Below are 21,795 nucleotides of genomic sequence, written 5' to 3'. Positions count from 1 at the left end.
ATATGCAATATATATATATATATGTGTGTGTGTGTGTGTGTGTGTGTGTTCAGAATATATATATATATATATAGAGAGAGAGAGAGAGATATATATATATATACACACACACATGTGTGTGAGTTTACACGAATACATTTAGACAGAAGTATGCATTATGTATATTTATTTATACGCGTTTACGCTCATAATTGTAGATATATACATTCATAATTTATATTACATATATCTAGTTAGCCAATAAGCTGTCACGGCGCGTAGATTTAAATATGCTTAATTGTCCATCGAAAATGTAGGCGCGGGCATGGCTGTGTGGTTAGGAAGCTTGCTTCCCAGCTGTATGGTTTCGGGTTCAGTCCCACCGCGTGACACCTTGGGCAAGTGTCTTCTGCTATAACCCCGGGCTGACCGAAGCCTTGTGATTGAATTTGGTAGGCGGAAGTTACTGCCGTGTGTGAATACGTCTGTGTAAGTGCTTGTGCCTCTCTCCCAGAGAGTGAGAGGGGGAAAAAACTACCTCGCTTGGCAACAAGTGGGGGTTGGCGGCAGGAAGGGCATCCGGCTGTAGAAATTTGCCACACGAATAGTGCTGCGCATATGTATATACACTTTTTCTTTTGCAAAATAAATGCATGAAATATCAAATTATCGAGAAGCAAAAGTTTTGTCGCGAATATAATTGCAAAAGCGTTGTCGTAATTGCAAGAGAGTGGCCGGTGACACTCGCTGCACTGGTCACTCCAATCGCCGGGCTCATTTCGCAGTTATTTTGTAGAGGAAATCAGCAGTGCAAATTTTTCTAAACTGTGTTTCTGCAAAGTTTCATTTACAAAAATTCCTTTTTCAGAATGTAACAAGCTCAAAAGGTTAAAATAAAGTCGAATTCGAGAAATTCAAGCGAAATCGTCAGATGAGCCATAATTCTGGACAAGAATCGCTTTAGAGTTTTCCTAACTTAATGCAATAATAAAATGTACACCAGAAAACTGATGTGTATTTTATCATAGTATTAAGGCCTTTCGTTGACAATAGTTTATTAATACCTACCACCACAGTGAATATTTTACTCGCGGAACTGCCTAAAATGTATAAATATATGTACAAGTACATACATGTTTTAAAACCACTAGATTAATAATACTGCCGTTCAAATAGCGAAAATTAGTGATCAAAATTTCTCAATTACAACATTAATTCAAATGGCTCGGACCCATTAAAGGTACCAGCAGCCCCATGACAACAACTTCATGGGTTATTTGTATCGTGGTATTTGCCTTTTATATCAACATGTTGATGTACAAAATAGTTTTCTTTACTCTTTTTGTGGCGTGTCTGTGTGTGTAATACTAAATTTGCATCGCTAACTTGAGACAATTGGTGCGGAAGTACAAAATTTATACCCTGAAAAATTCAAATTTATCAGAAGGCTAGCGATGAACTCCAACACAAAAGCCTCTCTTAAGACTTAAACGACATTGAAGAGTCAATAAAAATTTTTTCTAGGACACAAATTTAGTACAAATTACTGCGACTGCCTAAAGCTGGTTTAAAGCCCTGCACATACGGAAAATGAGTCAGTATCTTCTATCTCTTTGTGTCTCTTTCTATCATACCCCCTCCCATTTTACGCCAACTCCAGAAGATACACACGCACAAATACAACTATGTACACGATCACATACACACGCATAGTTAATGTCATTGACAGTAACTTTGAAGTTTCACCTGTAGTGGCAGAGACATGAGTCCACAGTTTTATCATTTTAACACTCTATCAATTATAAAAAACGTCTTGTAGCTAATACATACATATATAATTAGTTACAGGACGTTATATATTACATATAAGGCAGCGTCCCAGGGTGGCCACTGCCTAATGACGGAAACAAGTAAAAGATAAGATATATATGTGTCTGTGCGCGGACACACTTATATTTATGTGTATATTTATGTTGTATACGAGTGTGTGCGTGCAAGATTGTTGCACTTTTGTTTTGCCCTTCCCTCTTCTACAACAATAAAGATACACAACCATTTCATTTAGGAATGTACGTTTTGTGAGCATGATTGCGTGTATACATATTCCATAAAAAAAATTCCCTGATTTGTTTATGTATTTATATACTGAACGACATAACGGGCAAATTATTTGAAAAATATGAATTATCTACATAACATCGTAATTGTTTTTATAATTTGTTCCAGAAATGCACGAAAAACTGTCCTTGGTTTCTGTTGCTTCTGTTAAATATTATATATATATATAATGTATATATATTTCGATTATATATACATCCCTTAGTGGGTTGGATTCACAACCCCTAACTTTCTTGGATTATATATATATATATATATAACGTATATATATTTCGATTATATATACATCCCTTAGTGGATTGGATTCACAACCCCTAACTTTCTTGGATTATATATATATGAATGATAAGTAAATTCAAAAACGGATAAAACTCTTTTACAAGAATCTTATCAAGAGACCAGTGTGTAAAAAAATTCATAAGGGAAATTTCTATTCCCACGAATATAATTATTCGTTTCGATACACAGTTAAGTCTATTTAAAAGAAAGTTGGTCATCTTCTGTTGGTTGTTTTTCCTCGCATTAGGTACTAAATGTGGTTATTTTGAGAAGTCCACTGTGTGGCGTTATTATTTTTCTGTAATAATGCCCTTTATATAAATATATATATATATATATATATATATATATATATATATATATATATATATATATATATATTGTTGTATTTGGGGATGGTCATGTTGCCAGTTTAGCCAATAAAAACACACGCACCATATATTTGGTGTTAATTTGCTTCAGCTTTATTTTACATTAATCGTATTTCGCCCAGAGTGTTCTTTCGTCACACTTCTGTGACCTCATCAGTGGTCCTTTGCTTTCTTCTTTCTTATTTGTGTGTCTTTCCTTACTAACGATCAGCCATTTTTATTGGCTAAACTGGCAACATGACCATCCTCAAATACAATATCTGTTTCAACACACGATTTCACATCAAGAATCTTACAAAACGAATATATAAATGTGTATATATATATATATATATATATATATATATAGTCCATGGTTTTAATATTTACTTTTCCATGCTGACATGGGACAGATGAAATTTGCTGAGGTAGATTTTCTACACCCAGATGCACTTCCTGTCACCAACTTCACATTGTTCATACTTTTTCTGCAGCTTTCCAACAAATTGAATTCCTCGAAAGATATCCTGTCTCATAATGAATGCTACTTTCTGTAGTTTCCAAAGAGAGTGCTTGTAAGCATTTACCAGTACCCTAAATATTTCACTAAACTCCCAATCCAGGACCCAAATACACCTCACACAGTTTCAACTGTTTTTCTGGAGAGTTCTGTTTTCTCAACATTAACCACACTCTATAGAGTAGAGACTCCTGATAAAATTCTATATTAATAAAATATATGTGCTACAAAAAATACATAAATATTGTTTTATACAGAGTCCCAAGTAACAGAAAAGCTTACAAATGGTTCCATCTTTTCAACATTTAAACATCAAATTTCCAAATTTAAACATCAAATTAAAATTCTTTTTTTTAATTATTTTCAGGCGCAGGAGTGGCTGCGTGGTAAGTAACTTGCTTATCAACCACATGGTTCCGGGTTCATTCCCACTGCGTGGCACCTTGGGCAAGTGTCTTCTACTATAGCCTCGGGCCGACGAAAGCCCTGTGAGTGGATTTGGTAGACAGAAACTGAAAGAAACCTGTCGTATATGTGTGTGTGTGTTTGTTTGTTTGTCTCCCCAACATCGCTTAACAACCGATGCTTGTGTGTTTATGTCCCCGTAACTTAGCGGTTCGGCAAAAGAGACTAATAGAATAAGTACTAGGCTTACAAAGAATAAGTCCTGGGGTCGATTTGCTCGACTAAAAAGGTGGTGCTCCAGCATGGCCACAGTCAAATGACTGAAACAAGTAAAAGAGTAAAGAGAGTAAAATAAAAAAGAATTGAAACAAAGCATTGATATATATATATTGAAAGGAGTTTCATGTTTTCCTTTTTCTTTATATTTTACATGAATTTTTTTTTTAATATATATTCTTTCTTTTGGCAATTTAAATCTTTATATATAATGTTCGATGAAAAAGAATCAGGACAACTGTTATATGGAAATGAAATCATTTTTTCAAACTACAGGTATTTATCATCAACAATATACAAGGGGTGGGTGCTTAAAAGTTCCTGGCTTTGAGTAAAAGAAAATACAGGAGGATCAGTTGATTATTATTTTATGCAACATATTCCCTTCTAAGATTCACACACATATTGCAGTGGTCCCTTCGGTTTTTTTAAGCCCTGTAAAAGAACTCAGGAAGTTGGGCTTCCAATCAGGATTTTTCCCCCGATATCCTTAAAGCCAGGAACTTTTCAGCACCCCCTCATGGCAATAATTATGTTTATTACTAGCTTAATTAGAACAGTAAAACAATTGGAAATGCAACAACACATTTTCAAACACTACTACTCTAACAAAGTACAATTAGAAATGATAACAGAATAATTATCATTTACACTAAGAACTGGCCAAGGTAATGATTATCATGTCAAACAGTATTTGTATTAAGCCTTAACACAATGTTGCAGTGGACTCCAGTACAAAGTTTATTAAAAAAAAAAAAAAAAGCTTCCAACTTCTTTCAATCTAAGAAAATAAAATGGAAAAATGTCATTGGGGAAAAATTATATTTATGAAATTTAATTTAAATATTTCTATCAAAAACTTTCTCAGTTATTTATATGTAACATTTGGTATATGATAAAGCAGAATGTTTTAAAAGTCAAAGAATGGTAAAATATTACATTTGTCTATTATTTAGCTTCTATTTTTTACATGCTTGCAAGGTTCACATGGAATTTATTGAGGCAGATTTTTCGATATTCTGATGCCCTTCTTGTTTCCAAGGAAGCTAAAATTTCTTCATGGCCACACATTTTTACAGAAGATTGGAATTGAAAGACACTGCATATATGACACTAACGTTTGTTTACAACTATCATGCAATGCCAAGACAAGGAGACTCAAGTAAAAACATACACCCATGCATAGATGCACACACACACAGAGGAGGTTTCTTTTAGTTTCCATCCAGTAAATCCATTCACAAGGCTAAAAACTTCTTAGCCATACCTTTGCCTATAGAATAATTCTACCAAGATGTTACAATAAAACAATAATTAGTGACAGAAGCACTATTCATTCCAACAGGTAATATTTATCCCCACTTAAAAGTGAATGTTGTGTAAGAACATTATTATTTACTAGGTGATAAGCTCTCGTGGACTAATGGTGCATACAAGCACTCCTGTTTATATTACTAGCAGGAGATAATCATCCACTATCGTCACTGGGACAATCAGGTTATGTGATTTCAGTCTTCTCTGGCCTTGTCAATGGTAGATGCCCAAAACTAGAGATAGCAGTAACCCTTCTGTCAAAGCAGTGGATCTCCTAAGAGGATATGGATATATGATTGCGGCTTCTTTTAAAATCAGTCAGAACCTTCTAGATAAATGAGACATTCACCATACCTGATGGCATGTAAGACACTTATTTTCTAAAAAAATATGTTACAAAAGAAAATCACCCCAGGTCCTATGTGCAAAGTTGTCTCCCCACCCATAAGTTTTAATCCACTAAAAACATTTTTTTTTTCCTTGAATGTGCTGCTGAAACTGAGGTGCAGCTGATATGCCTGTGCATCTTTTATGCAATCAAATATGATCCTTCTAATATCTTTAAGTTGATGTTTTCAGGAACAGCATAGACCTCCAGAGAGCAAGTTGCTGATTGCATAACATGTTTAATACAGCAAGCTGTCATGAGAGATCACTGTCGATTGTGAAATGAAGTAGGGGCTGTGATTTTTTTTTTTTTATGTATTACTTATGATTACAGATGTGTCTTTGTGATGTTGAAAGAAACTGAATTGTCATATCCCTATTGAAAGAGTTAAATTTGAAACAACTTGATCTAATCCTTTTGATACCGGCCACCTTAGACTGTCCCTTGGTTTTCTGATACAGGATGCAACAGAATGATCCCCCATATTTCTATACAGCCAATGGCATGCTATTAGTGAAACTAAGCAGACAGTAAGTGTCTTCATGTAGCTAATGTTTTATTTTTTTCTTTCAATTACCATTATGATTTGAACTGGTGCACACTGTGTGCTTGCTGTTAAAACATTTATCAAGAGTGATAAATCTGGGAGGTTTTTTTTTTTTTGTCACACCTTGTAAAAGATTCTTGTTCTAAAGTGATCTAAATTAAAACCTAAAAATTAAAATTTAAGTTCCAAACAAAAGTTTTAATAATAACGAAATTATTTTACTAAATTCTTCATTGCTTTTTTTTAATGAATTAATTGAAACAAAAGCAGTGTAGTTTAATAGAAGCATAGTAACAAAAGGGTTAAGAAGCTTGTTCAAGCCTGGTATAAGATGTTTAGGATATGCATGGATGTTGCTATATCCACATGTTTTAAAGAAGTAAAGAGCAGAATCAACTGCAGAAGAGTGTGATTTTAGAATTATTCTATCTATGTGATACAATGATTTGTATCTATGTGATAGAATGGTTGTATCTATGTGAAACAGGAAGTATGAGAAAGGAAAATTTATAGGGAGTTTTGTTAAGCATAAACAGTGTGAAGTTGGAAGCCATGCAAAGATTTCATGAAGTTAGTAGAGACCCTGAGGAGTAAATAGTTGACTTTCAGTTAATAATTAATATCACTCTGGTAAGGTTTCTGACCTGAGTGTACATTTTTGACAAGACATACTTTAATTTATCAAAAATGATTTATCACAGATATCACATTGGTAGTTTTATTACATGAAGTATACGTTCATAACAAGATTTTTGACTTCCAGAGAATGTTTTATCAAAGGTATAACATTCACAAATTTTCGTTTTTTCTTTTATGAATATCTTTGGAGTATTTCAAACATTCATTCGGAGAAACATTTTACTAAATGACATCAGTGGTGTGATGTGGTTTTTTTTTTTCAAATGTGTGATAAGTTAAATGCCTGCTTTGAGAGAATATTTTACCACTGATATCACAGTATTATGCTTACTCATCCATGTGACTACGTTTATGGACAGATAATGCTTTGCTTTCAGAAAATATTTTACCACAGACATCACAATGATATGGTTTCTCATCTAAATGAATAGATTTATGAGATGACAAATCTTCGGTTGTTGAAAATGTTTTACCACACACATCACAGTGACAAGCATTTTCTCCTCTGTGTATATTATTGTGACGAGTTAAATTTGTTTTCACTGAAAAGGTTTTGCCACAGATATCACAGTGATATGGCTTCACACCTGTGTGTGTATCTTTGTGACGAGTTAATTTTGAACTTTCGGAGAATGTCTTACCACAGACATCACAGTGATATGGTTTCTCACCTGTGTGAATACGCTTGTGACGAGTTGCACTTTTACTCGTAGAGAATGCTTTACCACAAATATCACACACATATGGTTTTTCTCCTGTGTGAATACGTTTGTGAAGTGTCAGATACTCATTTTGAGAGAATGCTTTACCACATGTGTCGCAGTGGTATGGTTTATCACCTGTGTGAATATGTGTGTGCCTAATTAAATATCTCTTCTGTGCAAATATCTTACCACAGATATTACACTCGTACGATTTCTCCGAGTGAGAATTTAAGTTTTCATTTTCATCCATCTTTCTATCACAGATATTACTCTGATATGGTTTCTCACCTGTATGAATATGCTTGTGCATAATTAAATATCTATTCTCTGAAAACCTTCTACCACAGATATCACACTGATGTGGTTTCTCTATCTCAATCAGTTCAGGAGAAATTATATTTTCACTGACAGTGATCTTTTTATCACAGATTTTATCACCCTGGTTAGATTTCTTATCAGTATGAACCCGACTGTGACGTGTTAAATCTCCTTTTACAGAATATCTTTTACCGCAGATGTCACAGTAGTACGGTTTCTCACGTGTGTGAACACTTCGGTGATTAACTAACAGTCCATTTTGAGAGAATGTTTTACCGCAGATATCACACTGATATGATTTCTCACCTGAATGAATACGCTTATGACAAGATAAAGTTCCACTTGTTGAGAATGATTTACTACAGATATCACAATGGTATGGTTTCTCACCTGTGTGCCTACGTTTATGACAAGTGAGGTTTGCACTCCCAGAGAATGCCTTGCCACAGATATCACATTCATATGGTTTTTCCCCTGTGTGAACACGTATATGTCGTTTCAGATATTCACTCCGGGAAAATGTTTTACTACAAATATCACAATGATATCGTTTCTCTCCCGAGTGAACAAGTTTATGAGAAGCTAAATTCCCATTCTGTGAGAAGGTTTTGCCACAAGTGTCACATTGATATGGTTTCTTATCATTGTGAATACGTTTATGGCGAGTTAATGTTGCTCCTCTGGGAAACCGTTTACCGCAGACATTACACTGGTGTGGTCTCTTAACTGAATGAGTGCTTTTATGAGAAGATAAATTTTCAATCGATGAAAATGATTTACCACAGATATTACAGTGGCATGGTTTTTCTCTTATGTGTATATGTTTGTGACGGGTTAAATTAGTCTTCCGTGAGAATGTTTTGCCACAGGCATTACACAGATATGGTTTTTTCTCTGAGTGTACATGTTTGTGATTAGTCAAACTTCCAATATCGGAGAATATTAGTAAACATACATCACAGGTGTACAATTTCTTCGTTACATCTAACTCTGTCTCACGACGTATATCTTTATTTTCAGATTGTGTTTCATCAGCTTGAATTTCATTTTTACATATCTCAGCCATAATGCTGTCTGTTGCCCTTAAATGCAAATTGAAATCCTTTGTTTATAATTTCATAAACAACTTCAAGGTTATATAACTGACGTTGCATATCTTCTTGATAATGCCATCCTTCATTAATGCATTACTGGTGACAAAAACCCTGAAATAACAAAATAGTATAATATATAAGGAGGACAAAGAAACATCGACGAAGAAATCATTGTAGATAAGTGACTTAGACAAAGACAGTGTATGTAAAAGCAGGAAGAAGGCAGCATAACATCTAAAGACAAGACACATAGGCCAAGGTATGATGGTGTGGTTACGAAGCTTGCTTTGCAACTATGTGATTTTGGGTGGGGGTCAGTCCCACTATGCAGCAGCTTGAGCCAACTAATGCTTGTAAGTGAATTTGATAGATAGAAACTGTGCAGAAGTATGTGTCTGTGATCGTGTGATCACCATCAGGGCATATTCACACATCAATCCATCTAGTTTGCCAGCCCACTAATCCTGGAAGGGTTGCAGAGGTAGAATCCTCAGGCACTTCCTCCATATGGTTCTATCAGAAGTAGCTGTAATAACATTTTCCTGCTGGATTCCCAAAAGCTGCAGTATGAAAAGTGTTCAAAGGTACTCTCATATATCAATGAACAAAATAAAATTTTGAAAACTCCATAAAAGAGAAAAAAAAAAAAAAGTTTGCTTCTACTCGTCATCATCATCATCGTTTAACGTCTGTTTTCCATCCTGGCATGAGTTGGATGGTTTGACTGAGGGCTGGAAAGCCAGGAGGATGCACCAGGCACCAATCTGATCTGGCAATGTTTCTACAGCTGGATGCCCTTCCTAACACCAACCACTCCAAGAATGTAGCGGGTGCTTTTTACATACCACCAGCATGGGAGCCAGTCAAGCGGGCCTGGCATCGATCACATTCAGATAGGGCATTTTACGTGCCACCAAAAGAGAATTGAGAATTTTGCAGAAATCAACAAGAACATAAACACAATATAGGCAATACAGTAAATACATTGGAAAAACAAAAATTACAGTTACTTTCAGAATAATATTACACAAGGAACAAAATACAACCCCAATTATACAAGTGAAATAACCAAATTGATTTTAAAAAAAGGCAAAGAAAGTAATTTTCGAAAAACATTTGATAAGGAGGTTTACTTACTGTTGGGTATAGATATATTATCTGAAGGTTGTTACTGTTGAATTTGAAGTGTTGTGGCTACAGTTAGAGTTGCTGACGTTGTTAATTACACACTAAAGTGTTTTACTGTTGAAGTGGTTTTATGTTAGACAAATATTTGACAACTGTATGTAGAGGGGAGTGTTATGGAGGAGTTTGTGGCAGATATTTTTTTTTAATTATTTCATTTCTTAGTTCTTAATGCTTAGTATACACATTTCAGTTGTAAGCATTGTTCCCTCTTCTGGTGTCCCCCACCATCCACCTACCCAGCCAATCTCAATTCTCTGTTCCAATTTCTTCCTATACTCTATCCACCTTCTTGTACCATCTCTACTTTCCTTTCTCCTTTTGTTTTTGCAAAGGTACCCATGTATCTTCTGTACAACAGGAGTCCTATTCCTGTCTCTCCTTCCTACTGTAGCCTCACTACACCTGTCACAATGCTTTCTGCTTGAATACTGCACCTCCACTATGTGAAGAAGTCTTATCTAGCAGGTTACTTAGTTAACCCACAAGTGCTGGTGTCATGAAAAACCGATATACTTTGTAAAATGGCTAGCATTAGGAAGGGTATCCAGCCATTGAAACCTTACCAAAGCAGACACTGCAGACCAACACAACCCTTAAGCTAATCAAATCTTGTGGAACCACCCAAACATGGAACACAGATGTTAAACAATAATGATGAGTACAGTTATTTGCTTGTGTGTAAAACACAATGCAGTGCTCATGACCAGAGTTCCCTGTAAACTGTGCACACAAGGTTTTCAAATTGAAATTGGACTTTTTTTTTTTTTTTACTGAAAAAAATTGAGTGATGGCCACTGATGTGGATGGGCACATACTTTGCAAATAAAGAAAAAATGCAAAATTTGCAGAGGAAACATTGCTTACAACCAAAATATGTTCAACATCAAGAACTAAGAAATGAAATAACAAAGAAAATATCTCCCACGCACTCCCCTTCACCCCACACCACCCATATTTGTCAAATATTTGCATCTAACATAGAACCACTAAACAAACAGTTAAATACAATAGCAAGTAATTAACAACGTGAACAATAGCTACAACTACTTGACATTAATAACCTGCAGATAACATATCTAGACTCCAACAGCAAGGAAACCCACCTGTCATGCATTTTTTGAAAAGCAGCCACCAAAAACTACACAAACACTAAAACATAAAATAAGAAAATATTCACACTTTAGACTCCTTCTTTCCATCAGACACAAGAGAATTAATAGGGTAAAGGAAAAAATCACAAAAAGATATGACCAAATAAAAAGCAAATGCTTAAAACATCCAGGGCTAAAGGAATCACCACACTCAGTCAGCATCTAAGACTATGACCAAGAAAAAAGGCTTCTATGTGATCTTTTAAACAAGTAGGAATTGCAACAAAGTCTCTCACAAATCACATCACCATGTCTGTTCTGTAGGCAAGCATGGGCTGGACAGATTATACCACTCCAGGTCAGTTGTTACTCAGAATTACTGTCCTCATATACAAGTTAGAGGACCATGTCTCACTTATGTGATTTCTACAGCTGGATGCCCTTCCAAACAACAACCACTTCACAGTCTAGGCACCAGCAATAGAGAGGCTATCAAATCCTTGGAAAGACTAAAGGATCTTCTTGACACTAAGGTGTCCCAGCTTATTTGCCATCCACTTTACAGAATGTACTAAGTGTATTTTATTGTGAAACTAACATTAATAATGTTGTGTTGTATCCCACAAGATTAAAATCTTTTCATTATTCCACATTGTCTCTGTTCTTTTAAACTGACATGATTATGAGGATGAATAACAGAGAAGGTGAATTAGGATGACAGGGTCAACAAAGAAAGAGTATGATGGCCAAACAGTGGCTGGGATGAATTAGTAAAAGAAGAGAGAGTAATGAAAGAGACAATACTAACATTACTTCCATTATGCAAAATCTTCTTATCTGCAATGCCTTCAACAAAAACTGGGACCTTTCCATCACACTCACTGCACAAACCACTAATTCTTGTTCTTCACTACATTTATTTCACTACCACATACATCAAATACAATGAACCCAACTAAGTGACCAGTCATGATAGAATCTATTCCATTAGCTTATATCAAGGCTTAGGTTCAGTCCCAGTTCTCTACAGAGAACTGGGAATAATTGCAAACAGCCATTTACTTTATCATCTTAACTCTTTTGATACCAATCTGCCTGAAACTGCTCTTAGCTGTGACACAAATTTCCTTGTTTTAAAGTCATCTAAATTAAAACCTGCCATCAAAATTTCTTGTTAATTTATATTCCAAACATCATCCTAATAATGACAATGTTATTTTAATACTTTGTTATTTTAACAATTAATTGAAACAGTATATTTCAATATACATATGTGTGTGTGTTAAGAAAAAGGTTAAACTATTCTGAGTAATTACTTGTAGAGTTTTTATAGGGTCAGATTTAGCACACACTTTCTTCCTTACACAAATAAACGAATGCCTTTATTTTGAACAATATTGTTGCCCTTCACATCAGCAAATCTTTCAACTCTGGCATCAGAACCTCTAAAGCTATCAGTTTATTGATCCCATCTGTACCCTGTCTCATAGCTTAGACATTTTCTACCAATTCATTCTATTGTAATATGTTGTTGCTCTTCCCAACTTACATTACATCAAATCCGATGTACCTCAGGATTCAGTTTGTCTTACCAATTCTTCCTCTGGTACATCAATGACATTCCTTGTTACCATTCATTTCACACACACACACACTCCTACACTGATGATACCACTCTCTATTCCTTGACCTTCCATTCATATGCACCCAATACATACTAGACTTGCATTCATAAACCTTTTTGATACCAACCTGCTCAAGATTGCCCCTAGTACTAATTTTACAAATTTTACGATTTACAGCTATCTAAATTAAAACTTTCCAACAAAATTTCAATTTGATGATTATTCCAAAGATTAGCTTAATAAATAGCTATTTCACTAAATTCTTTATTATTTTCAAAATTAATTGAAATAATGGCAATTGCTAGAGCTAAAATAATAGAAAATATTAAATTTCTTGCTTGCTTGGACCCACCATAAAATAACAAAATACCATTGGTTTAAGGAGAGAGACTTGTTCAGAAATTAGTGTGTAGAAGAGTTCATATAACTTTAAATTTATTTTTGCTGGTCTCTGTCAGACAGTATGATAGTGGTGAAGATGATGGTAGTCTCTCATAGTCCAAGGAAGATGGTTCAGCAATTTCTTAAAGAATAACAAGCACAGACAATTTGTATATAGTAATTAGGTGTATGTGCAGTACATTGGCAAACTCCTGCTATCAAATTGACATTGCCTGTACAGGTGCACCACATGTCAGATATCGAAGTGATTGCAGGACAATGTGAGACGAAGTGTTTTGCTTGAGAACACAATGCATCACCCAGTCCAGGAATAGAACCCACACTCTCATAATCATGAGTGCAACATCTGAACCATTTGGTCATATGCTCTCACAGTCAGAGTGTATATAGCATTGCTACCTATAGTTTCAGTATCCAGAACTCAACAGAGCACTAGATTGAGTGCAGTGAGGATTTTGATACTGGCGAGGCCAACTTTGTGTTCATCTTGTTGAAAGATAATGAGGCTAGTTCCGACAGAAAAGCATTCCATTCCTTTGTAGTTGAAGGTTAGTCATGAAAACAGTGGTTCAGTCACGTTATAGAAAATAACACTGAAACAATACGATCGTGTTTCTCAGCTATTGTGACCAATGGAGTGTTTTAAAAGAAGATTAGAATGCTAAAGTGACAAGGCTAAAAACATTTATAGATCAAGAAATATGCAAAAGTTACACTGCACTCATTTGGACATCAACAGGTTTGTTTGTTTGTTTGTTTGGTAACCAGTGCAAGAATTTAACTTTGGTTTCTGTACTGTAATTGGCTTTTTTGTCACCCATTATAGTATTAATTGCTTAGTTTAACATTTTTTAAAAATTAAAAGATGAAATAATAAAAATGAATAACTATGAGAATATTTTTATTTATTTATTTATTTATTAGGCAAAGTACATAATTTCATAACTTACTCTGCATCCCACCCATTCTCTCATACTTCAACCACTACATCTCATAGCATAAAGCCAAGCACCATCTCAAGTTTGTAGTTTTGCAAGCTGCATGGTGGCATAACTCATGTCAGTGCTATGAAAAAAAAAAGTACTCAGTACATGTTGTAAAATAGTTAGCATTAGGTAAGCATTGTAACATGATGCAGTCCTTGGACCCATCAGATTTTGTCAAACCATCATCTAACCTATGCCAGCATGGAACATAGACATTTAATGATTATACATACATATATATATATTCTTTTACTTGTTTCAGTCATTTGACTGCAACCATGCTGGAGCACTATCTTCAAGGGTTCTAGTTGAACAAATCGACCCTAGGACTTGTTGATCAATATTTAGCAGAAGTAACAGAGTGACTCAAAGTCTGAGGCGCGGAACTCTTGAATTTTGAGTCACTCTGTTACTTCTGCTAAATATTAATGAAAATATAAATATACTCATAATTTGAGTTCTAGTTTTTCTTGTTTGCATCAACATACCTACATGTGTGTGTGTGTGTCTATGTATATATATATATATATATATATATAAAGAAACACAAAAACCGTTAGATTCACTTCAACATTTAAATTTAATTTGCCAAAATATTTTCGTCGCTTTGGGACCGCGACCTGTTCACTGACAAAATTCCGTGCTTCAGTGAACAGGTCGCGGTCTCAAAGCGACGAAAATATTTTGGCAAATTAAATTTAAATGTTGAAGTGAATCTAACGGTTTTTGTGTGTTTCTTAAATGGCTTATAAACACCTTCCATGCTGCAATTGTTTTCGTTCCAGCACACGATCTCAGATCAGGTCACTTGCTATACAAGTACATCTCCATAAATATATATATATATTTATACCTTTTCTTAATTGCAGAAAGTAAAGAGGAAATAAGATAAACAAAGAGAGACTAAAGTTTTTCTTTGTGATTACTGGAGGTTAAATGACAGAAAATGAGGTCATTCATGATTCACATGAACTGATGGGTGAATTTTAGCTGCAAATTCAGAAACCTTTCCATCACAGGAACTCTCCCCTGGATCAAATCTTTACAGTATTTTTTGAAGGAAGGTGGGTATTGAGCAAATATACTTGTCTTTTTCAAGATCTAGATCAGTCTGTTTACTGCTTACACTCAATGTTTTGGGTGTGGACTCCAGTAACAGGATCAACAAAATAATGACTGTAATTGGCATCATCAAGCCAAAGCCTACAAATTTTCTAACCACTGATCAGAGTAAATAATATTTCGAGGTCATATCTTGTTATTTGCCAGCCTATCAGCAAGCAAAAACTGCAAAGATTAGGAAACAAGAAGGAAAAATAGAAACAAAACTAACACCTGACACCATACATTGCAGGAAGAACCCAAACACATGAAGACCAGTTGAACAAGATCAAGAAAAGAAACTATGCATTGGCATCAAGCTGACAAACACCTGAGGTTCGACAGAATTTTGCCATCAACCTGAAGTTCCATACAAACTTGGATCCAAACACTACAATAGCAAGCTTCAACACATTTATAGTTCACCATTATCACGTAACATCTATTTTCCCATTTTTCCACAGAAGATTGGAAAGAAACAACATTGCTTGCATGACAGTGAGATTTATTTATGATCATCATGTCAAAACAAGGGTATATGCATACATACACAGGGGTGCAGCTAAGGTAAATGGTGCCCAGGGAAAGTATCAAAATTGTGCTCCTACTCCCAACCAAAAAGTGGAAACTCGCATAGAAATGGCTGAATTAGAAAATGATTTGGGCCAAAGTTGCATCCCCCTCAAAGTGGCACCCAGGGCATGTGCCCTGCTTGCCCCACCCTAGCTATGCCCCTGTACATACATATATACATACACACACATGCATATATGAAGGGCTTCTACTGCTTCCATCCAGAAAATCTATTCACAAGGCTTTGGTCAACCCAAGGCTATTAGTAGATGACACTTGCCTAAGGTGCTGCACAGTGGGACAGAACCTGAGACCACTTGGTTGGGAAGGAAGCTTCTCAACTACACAGCCAGACCTGCACCTGCTAAAGTTGACTTTATTTTCTTCTGTTTGCATATTGGAATACTAAATATCCACATCGCAATAACTTGCAGGTTATAGTTACACTAGTAGTCAACACTGGCAGTCTACCCTCATTCTATTTTGCTTAATCGACTGATAAAAAGCCCTTCCTTTCAGAAGAGGGGTTTGTTCATCCAACAATCAATGTAGCAAAGAGACCGTATCATTTCTCTTTCAGCTCTCAAATGGCTATTTTGGGAGATGTTTTGATTATGGCTATAGGTTTGTACAGAGCTTTGCAATGTAGATTTTGAGTGGACATCAAGTTGTTGTCTGAAGGTATCAAGACCAGTTCCTCACCATTGAAAGAAACTAAAGGGCTTTCTTATATTTTACCTCAATTTCTGATATCTAATTACTGGTCATTGAAAATACTGAATAATTTAATTCATAACTTTTTTTTTTAATATTCTATCACAAAAATAACTGAACAATTTCTATTTTAGATAATATAAAATTAACAAACTAAAACGTCCTTCTCTGATGAAGTGTTCTGCCCAAAGCATTCAAATTTTGCTCGCCTCTTGCTTACAACAAATCAAATTCCTTTTCCCAACTGCTTTTACCAAACTCCACTGCATGGAAATAAAATTCCTATGAAGCCAAACAGGCCAACCGCAGCACACCTGCAAAAGAATTCATCCGCCGGCTGCCAAACAATGAAAATATTTTGAAATAATTATGCTGCGAGAAATCTGAATAATATCTCTTATTCTACCTTTGGTCGTTACAAAAATTGGTAAATTCGATATACTTTCTCACACTGCCTCTAGTCGTTATATAAATTTCGAAATTTTGGTATATTACTTAAAATAACAAAAAATTCCAACCGCCAAAGAAACTAACCATTTCTATAGAAATTCTCAGTTCTTCTGACATTTAAATCTGGTATGTGCTGTAAGATTAACATTGCTTCATTAACTATAACGATGACCATTAATAAAAACTATGCTCACCATTAATATATTTACATTATATACACTCATATTTGGTATAATTGTCATTGGAACTAAAACTGTGTTCTTGCACAAAAAATTCATGACAATCACACACTGACATAAATGTGACAGTGGTGCATTTAACGACAATCTTATAAACTTTAATGTTTGTATAATTAAGAAAGGTGTTAGTAATTATTAAAGAAAGACAGCTCTATCACACAAGTCTTTGATATTTGAAATTTCCTGAAGACAAAAATATTAAGGGAATAACAAACATAAATATAAAGTTATAATTTATATTGCTACCCATTGGGAAGAAACACTGGCGATTATGAGTGTTTCAAAACAGATATACTATGAACTAGTACGATAAAATAAAATTCGGAAAATAATTTATTAAATAAACACAGACTTAATGTAATCATTATAAGAATTTGTTTTGATAGCTTTAGTGAATATTCAAGAATAACGACATAAACAGTTATTTTTCTTATCGCACGTAAAACAATCAAACTAAAGTTCGTCATGAGGAGAGATATATTTGTACAACTTACTGTTTTCTAATATTTTTCTTCACTATTTGGTGTAGTTAGAAGTGAAAAAATATAGAAATGTGAGGACATTAATAAAACAACACATTTGGATAATGTTCATTAAGACATTAATGACAGAAAAGAACAAACTAAGTGATACAAATAATTACACAGACCTAAACTAACAGCCTTACTTTCGTAGCTGACTACTTACAAGAAATATTTGGAAGGCGAAGGACAAAATAATTAATGGTATTATTATCATAGCGCGCCAAACAAATGCTTAGCGACATTTTTTCTAATCTTTTAGGTTCTGAATTCAAATTCCGCCGAGACTTTGCCTTTCATCCTTTCGAGGTCGATAAAATATGTACCAGTTGAGCACTGGCCTCTTCCTCACAAATTGCTGCGTTTCAGACAAAACAAGAGACAATTATTAAAGGCTGAATCGTTAGCGAGTCAAACAAAATGCTTAAGTTGTATTCCCTTCGTCTCTTTACGCTCTGGATTCAAATTTCGCCCAGATTGACTTTGCTTTTCATCCCTTTGGGGTTCGATAAAATAAGTACCAGTTGACTAGCCTTTCTTCCCCAAATTCCAAAAAGCCTGTAATAGAAAGGATAATTATTTTTAAAACAGGTGATTGTAGAATTTTTGGCAACATTATAAAATATGCGAGAAAACAAATCGCTTACGTTAATTACTCAGAGATGTTTTCTACATGAAAAACAATTAAGTCAGTGCTAGCATTTAATTAGAAATACTCTGATTTATGCACCGAGGGGGAAAGCACCCTTAGCGCAATAAATAACATTTTAATCATTTCGACAACTAACAGGTGTCAGCTTCCGACATGTTTCTGCTTCTTAAATACCTCAGCAAAAATAAACTTCACCAAAGTATCTCATTCGTCCGACGTAAACCAACGTACGCGTTATATGTGTGTGTGTGCGCGCGCGATATATATATATTTATATATATTGCACTACTCGGCGTTTTTAGATACTTTGAAATATAAGGTATACTTCTAAATAAACATGCCATTTAATCTCGTAGCAAATCGTCAGCAAAGGGTTTTATTGTAGGCAAGAAAGGGAATCAGTATGATTATTTTATAGGCTTGTTAGACATTCTACAGAGAAAGAGTACCCATCTACTCATTCTAATCTCTTTTTTTCTGCCTTCAAATTGATAAAAACTGCGAACTTTTCACAACAAAATTATTTTAATTGAAAACGTATACCTTACATTCTGAAAAAAAAAAAAAAAAAAAACTTTGTGTAGTCGTGGCACTCCGTCGGTTACGACGACGAGGGTTCCAGTTGATCCGATCAACGGAACAGTCAGCTCGTGAAATTAGCGTGTAAGTGGCTGAGCACTCCACAGACACGTAGTTCTCGGGGAGATTCAGCATGATACAGTGTATGTGACAAGGCTGGCCCTTTGAAATGCAGGTACAATAGAAACAGGAAGAAGGATGTGGTGAAAGAGTACAGTAGGGTTCGCCATCACCCCCTGCCGGAGCCTCGTGGAGCTTTTAGGTGTTTTCGGTCAATAAACACTCACAACCCCCCCGGGTCTGGGAATCGATACCGCGAGTCCACTGCCCTAACCATGGGGCCATTGCGCATCCACGTTGTATAACACACTATTAATGTCAGTGTAAGCCCTGCTATGTAAATTAGGCAGATCAGATGCTATTCAAATTTGTATGCATTATAAATAGTCATAAGCTAAATAATCTGTCTGGACAGAAAATGAGTATTCTTTCTCTGAGGGAGGTATTACTACGAAATTAAAATGACCCCAAGCATAAAATATCTGAACAGGGCTTTCCTATAAGTAGGTTATCTCCCTTGGCTAGGCGGCGCTCCATGTAGACAATTAAACTTCCGCAGACTATCCACGTTATTGTTTTACGTCTTATCATGGATATAAAGCAGCTCGATGATTCAGCTATCGAAGTACTTACTGTGCCTGAATTAAAGAAATATTTAAGATTATATGGTCTCAATATCTTCTAGACATCCATTCACTTGTATATTCTGCAAATAAGTTAAATACGGTTTTACGTGGTCATAGTTTTCAGCAACCATTCACTGATTTGGCCATGAGCATGATGAGGTAGGGACAGTCACACTATAAAGTCTAATAATTAGAGGACTATTAGATTCAATGCTGTAAATTTATCATTTAATCAAACACACACACACATATATATATATATACAAAAATAAGAGGAATGACCAGAAAAAGTGGACTCCTTTATGCTAGAAATAGATGCCGATTCGGCATCTATTTCTAGCATAAAGGAGTCCACTTTTGCTGGTCATTCGTCTTATTTTTGTATGTAATATAATTTTAATCTTCGGATTTTTTTAATATGCTAGACCACTAGTTCTAATTGATTAATATCAATTTCTACCCTTATTAATAAATAAATATATATATATATAAAGAAAAATATCATAGCTTGGCTTACTCGAAATTCCCACATTCAGTCAGAACATTAACAACAATTTGAATGTATTTATTATTTGAATGCAAAGTTCTTTATTAAAAATACCTGTACATCAACACAACAATTATTAGATTAAACATTCGTGTTTAGCCCAACGTACACGAAATGCTGGGAACACATTTGGCTATTTGCAGTGTAAACAAAATCTTTCCTCACAAGTCTCGATCTCTGAAGCCAAATACGACGAATAGCTACGTTTGCAGGATATCTATGTAGTGAAATAACTTTGCCGTCTACATTCTTCCCTCTATAGTGGCTGCATATACAGCAGTATTTGCGTGATTTCTTCGGAGACATATTAACCAGTCAGTACAGTATGTGAGTCGTTAGTCTGAGGAAGTTAAAGCAAGGGTCGGATGGAATTTGTTGGGGCAGATTTTGTAGTTAGAAGCCCTTCCTGTTGCCAACCCTCAACTGTTTTAAGCAAGGTAATATTTCCCCATAAATACACGTTTTTCGCATTGCTTGTATGACAATACTCAGTTACAGCCATTATGTGATGTCTAGTAAAGAGTACACTGACATGCAAAATGACTGAGTTCCTTTCGAGTGTTGGGCCTCACGGAAGCAATAACCAAGACCTTTGGTATTATGTCATGCTTGAGAAGAAGACCCATCAAGCCAAGCAAAATCGCAGTCATGGCAGATATCGGAGTCACATAAATTGGCACTCATGCCAGTGGCATGTAAAAGCACCCCAGTGTCACGCAAATGGTACCTGTGCCAGTGGCATGTAAAAGCACCCATTACACTCTCAGAGTGGTTGGCATTAGGAAGGGCATCCAGCAATAGAAAACCATGCCAAATCAGACTGGAGTCTGGTGCAGCCTTCCAGCTCAGCTAAACTGTCCTACCCATGCCAGCATGGGCAACAGACATTAAATGATGATGATGTGTGTGTGTGTATATATATATATATATATATATATAGCAGATCCACTCATAAGGCTTTGATTGGTCCAGGGCTTGCCCATGGTGCCATTTAGTGAAACCAAACCCAAGACCACATGACTAGGAAACAAGCTTCTTAACCACACGGCCACACCTGGACAAAATAAAATTTTTAAAAAAAACAGCACTACTCTAGGTAAGTGAAAGAAATCAAACAGTGACTATGAGAAGACAAGAAAATGGAACACATTTTTACATAACCATGGAATGTGTGTGTGTGTGTGTGTGTGTACTTGAAGCTGTGGATAATAGTTGCTATTCAGTTTTTTGCAATGTGTGATCCTTAAAGTGTAAAAAAAAGATGAATGGAACTTTGGCAGAAGGTTCAGGAATGTCTGGCAACATGAGATTGGCAGACTGTTGCAAGGTAACAGTGAATCTTTCTAGAAATGATGCTTACTTTTAGATCATACTGACTGGAAGAGATATATTTGGAAGCAATCTCAACAATGCTCCAGTTTATAGGTATATTGTTAACTCCAGATGTACTGGAATAAGAAGATCAAGTTATATCAGTTTCAAGATGTAATTGAGTGTGCTGTGTATGCCT

At 35.3% G+C, this 21,795-nt stretch overlaps 1 protein-coding gene across 3 annotated transcripts; it reads right to left on the bottom strand.

Annotated features, from left to right (window-relative positions):
• Nucleotides 1-5,469: 5,469 nt before the first annotated feature.
• Nucleotides 5,470-18,784, bottom strand: LOC106871138 (zinc finger protein 271). Of its 3 annotated transcripts, none has more exons than XM_014917448.2 (3): nt 17,795-18,784; nt 14,188-14,302; nt 5,470-9,042 (listed from the first exon to the last, which is right to left on the bottom strand). In XM_014917448.2, the coding sequence occupies exon 3, from the start codon at nt 8,901-8,903 to the stop codon at nt 7,143-7,145; it is 1,761 nt and encodes a 586-aa protein (XP_014772934.1). In that variant the 5' UTR covers nt 8,904-9,042; nt 14,188-14,302; nt 17,795-18,784; the 3' UTR covers nt 5,470-7,142. The 3 variants fall into 3 exon arrangements, with proteins under 3 accessions (XP_014772934.1, XP_014772933.1, XP_052825220.1); XM_014917447.2 differs by lacking the exon at nt 14,188-14,302 and having other exon boundaries at nt 17,795-18,379; nt 18,469-18,784; XM_052969260.1 differs by lacking the exon at nt 17,795-18,784 and having other exon boundaries at nt 14,188-14,825.
• Nucleotides 18,785-21,795: the final 3,011 nt, after the last annotated feature.

This window comes from Octopus bimaculoides, chromosome 7, assembly GCF_001194135.2.
Source record: "Octopus bimaculoides isolate UCB-OBI-ISO-001 chromosome 7, ASM119413v2, whole genome shotgun sequence".
Classification (NCBI taxonomy): domain Eukaryota; kingdom Metazoa; phylum Mollusca; class Cephalopoda; order Octopoda; family Octopodidae; genus Octopus; species Octopus bimaculoides.
This window is presented reverse-complemented; position numbering and strand designations above follow the sequence as displayed.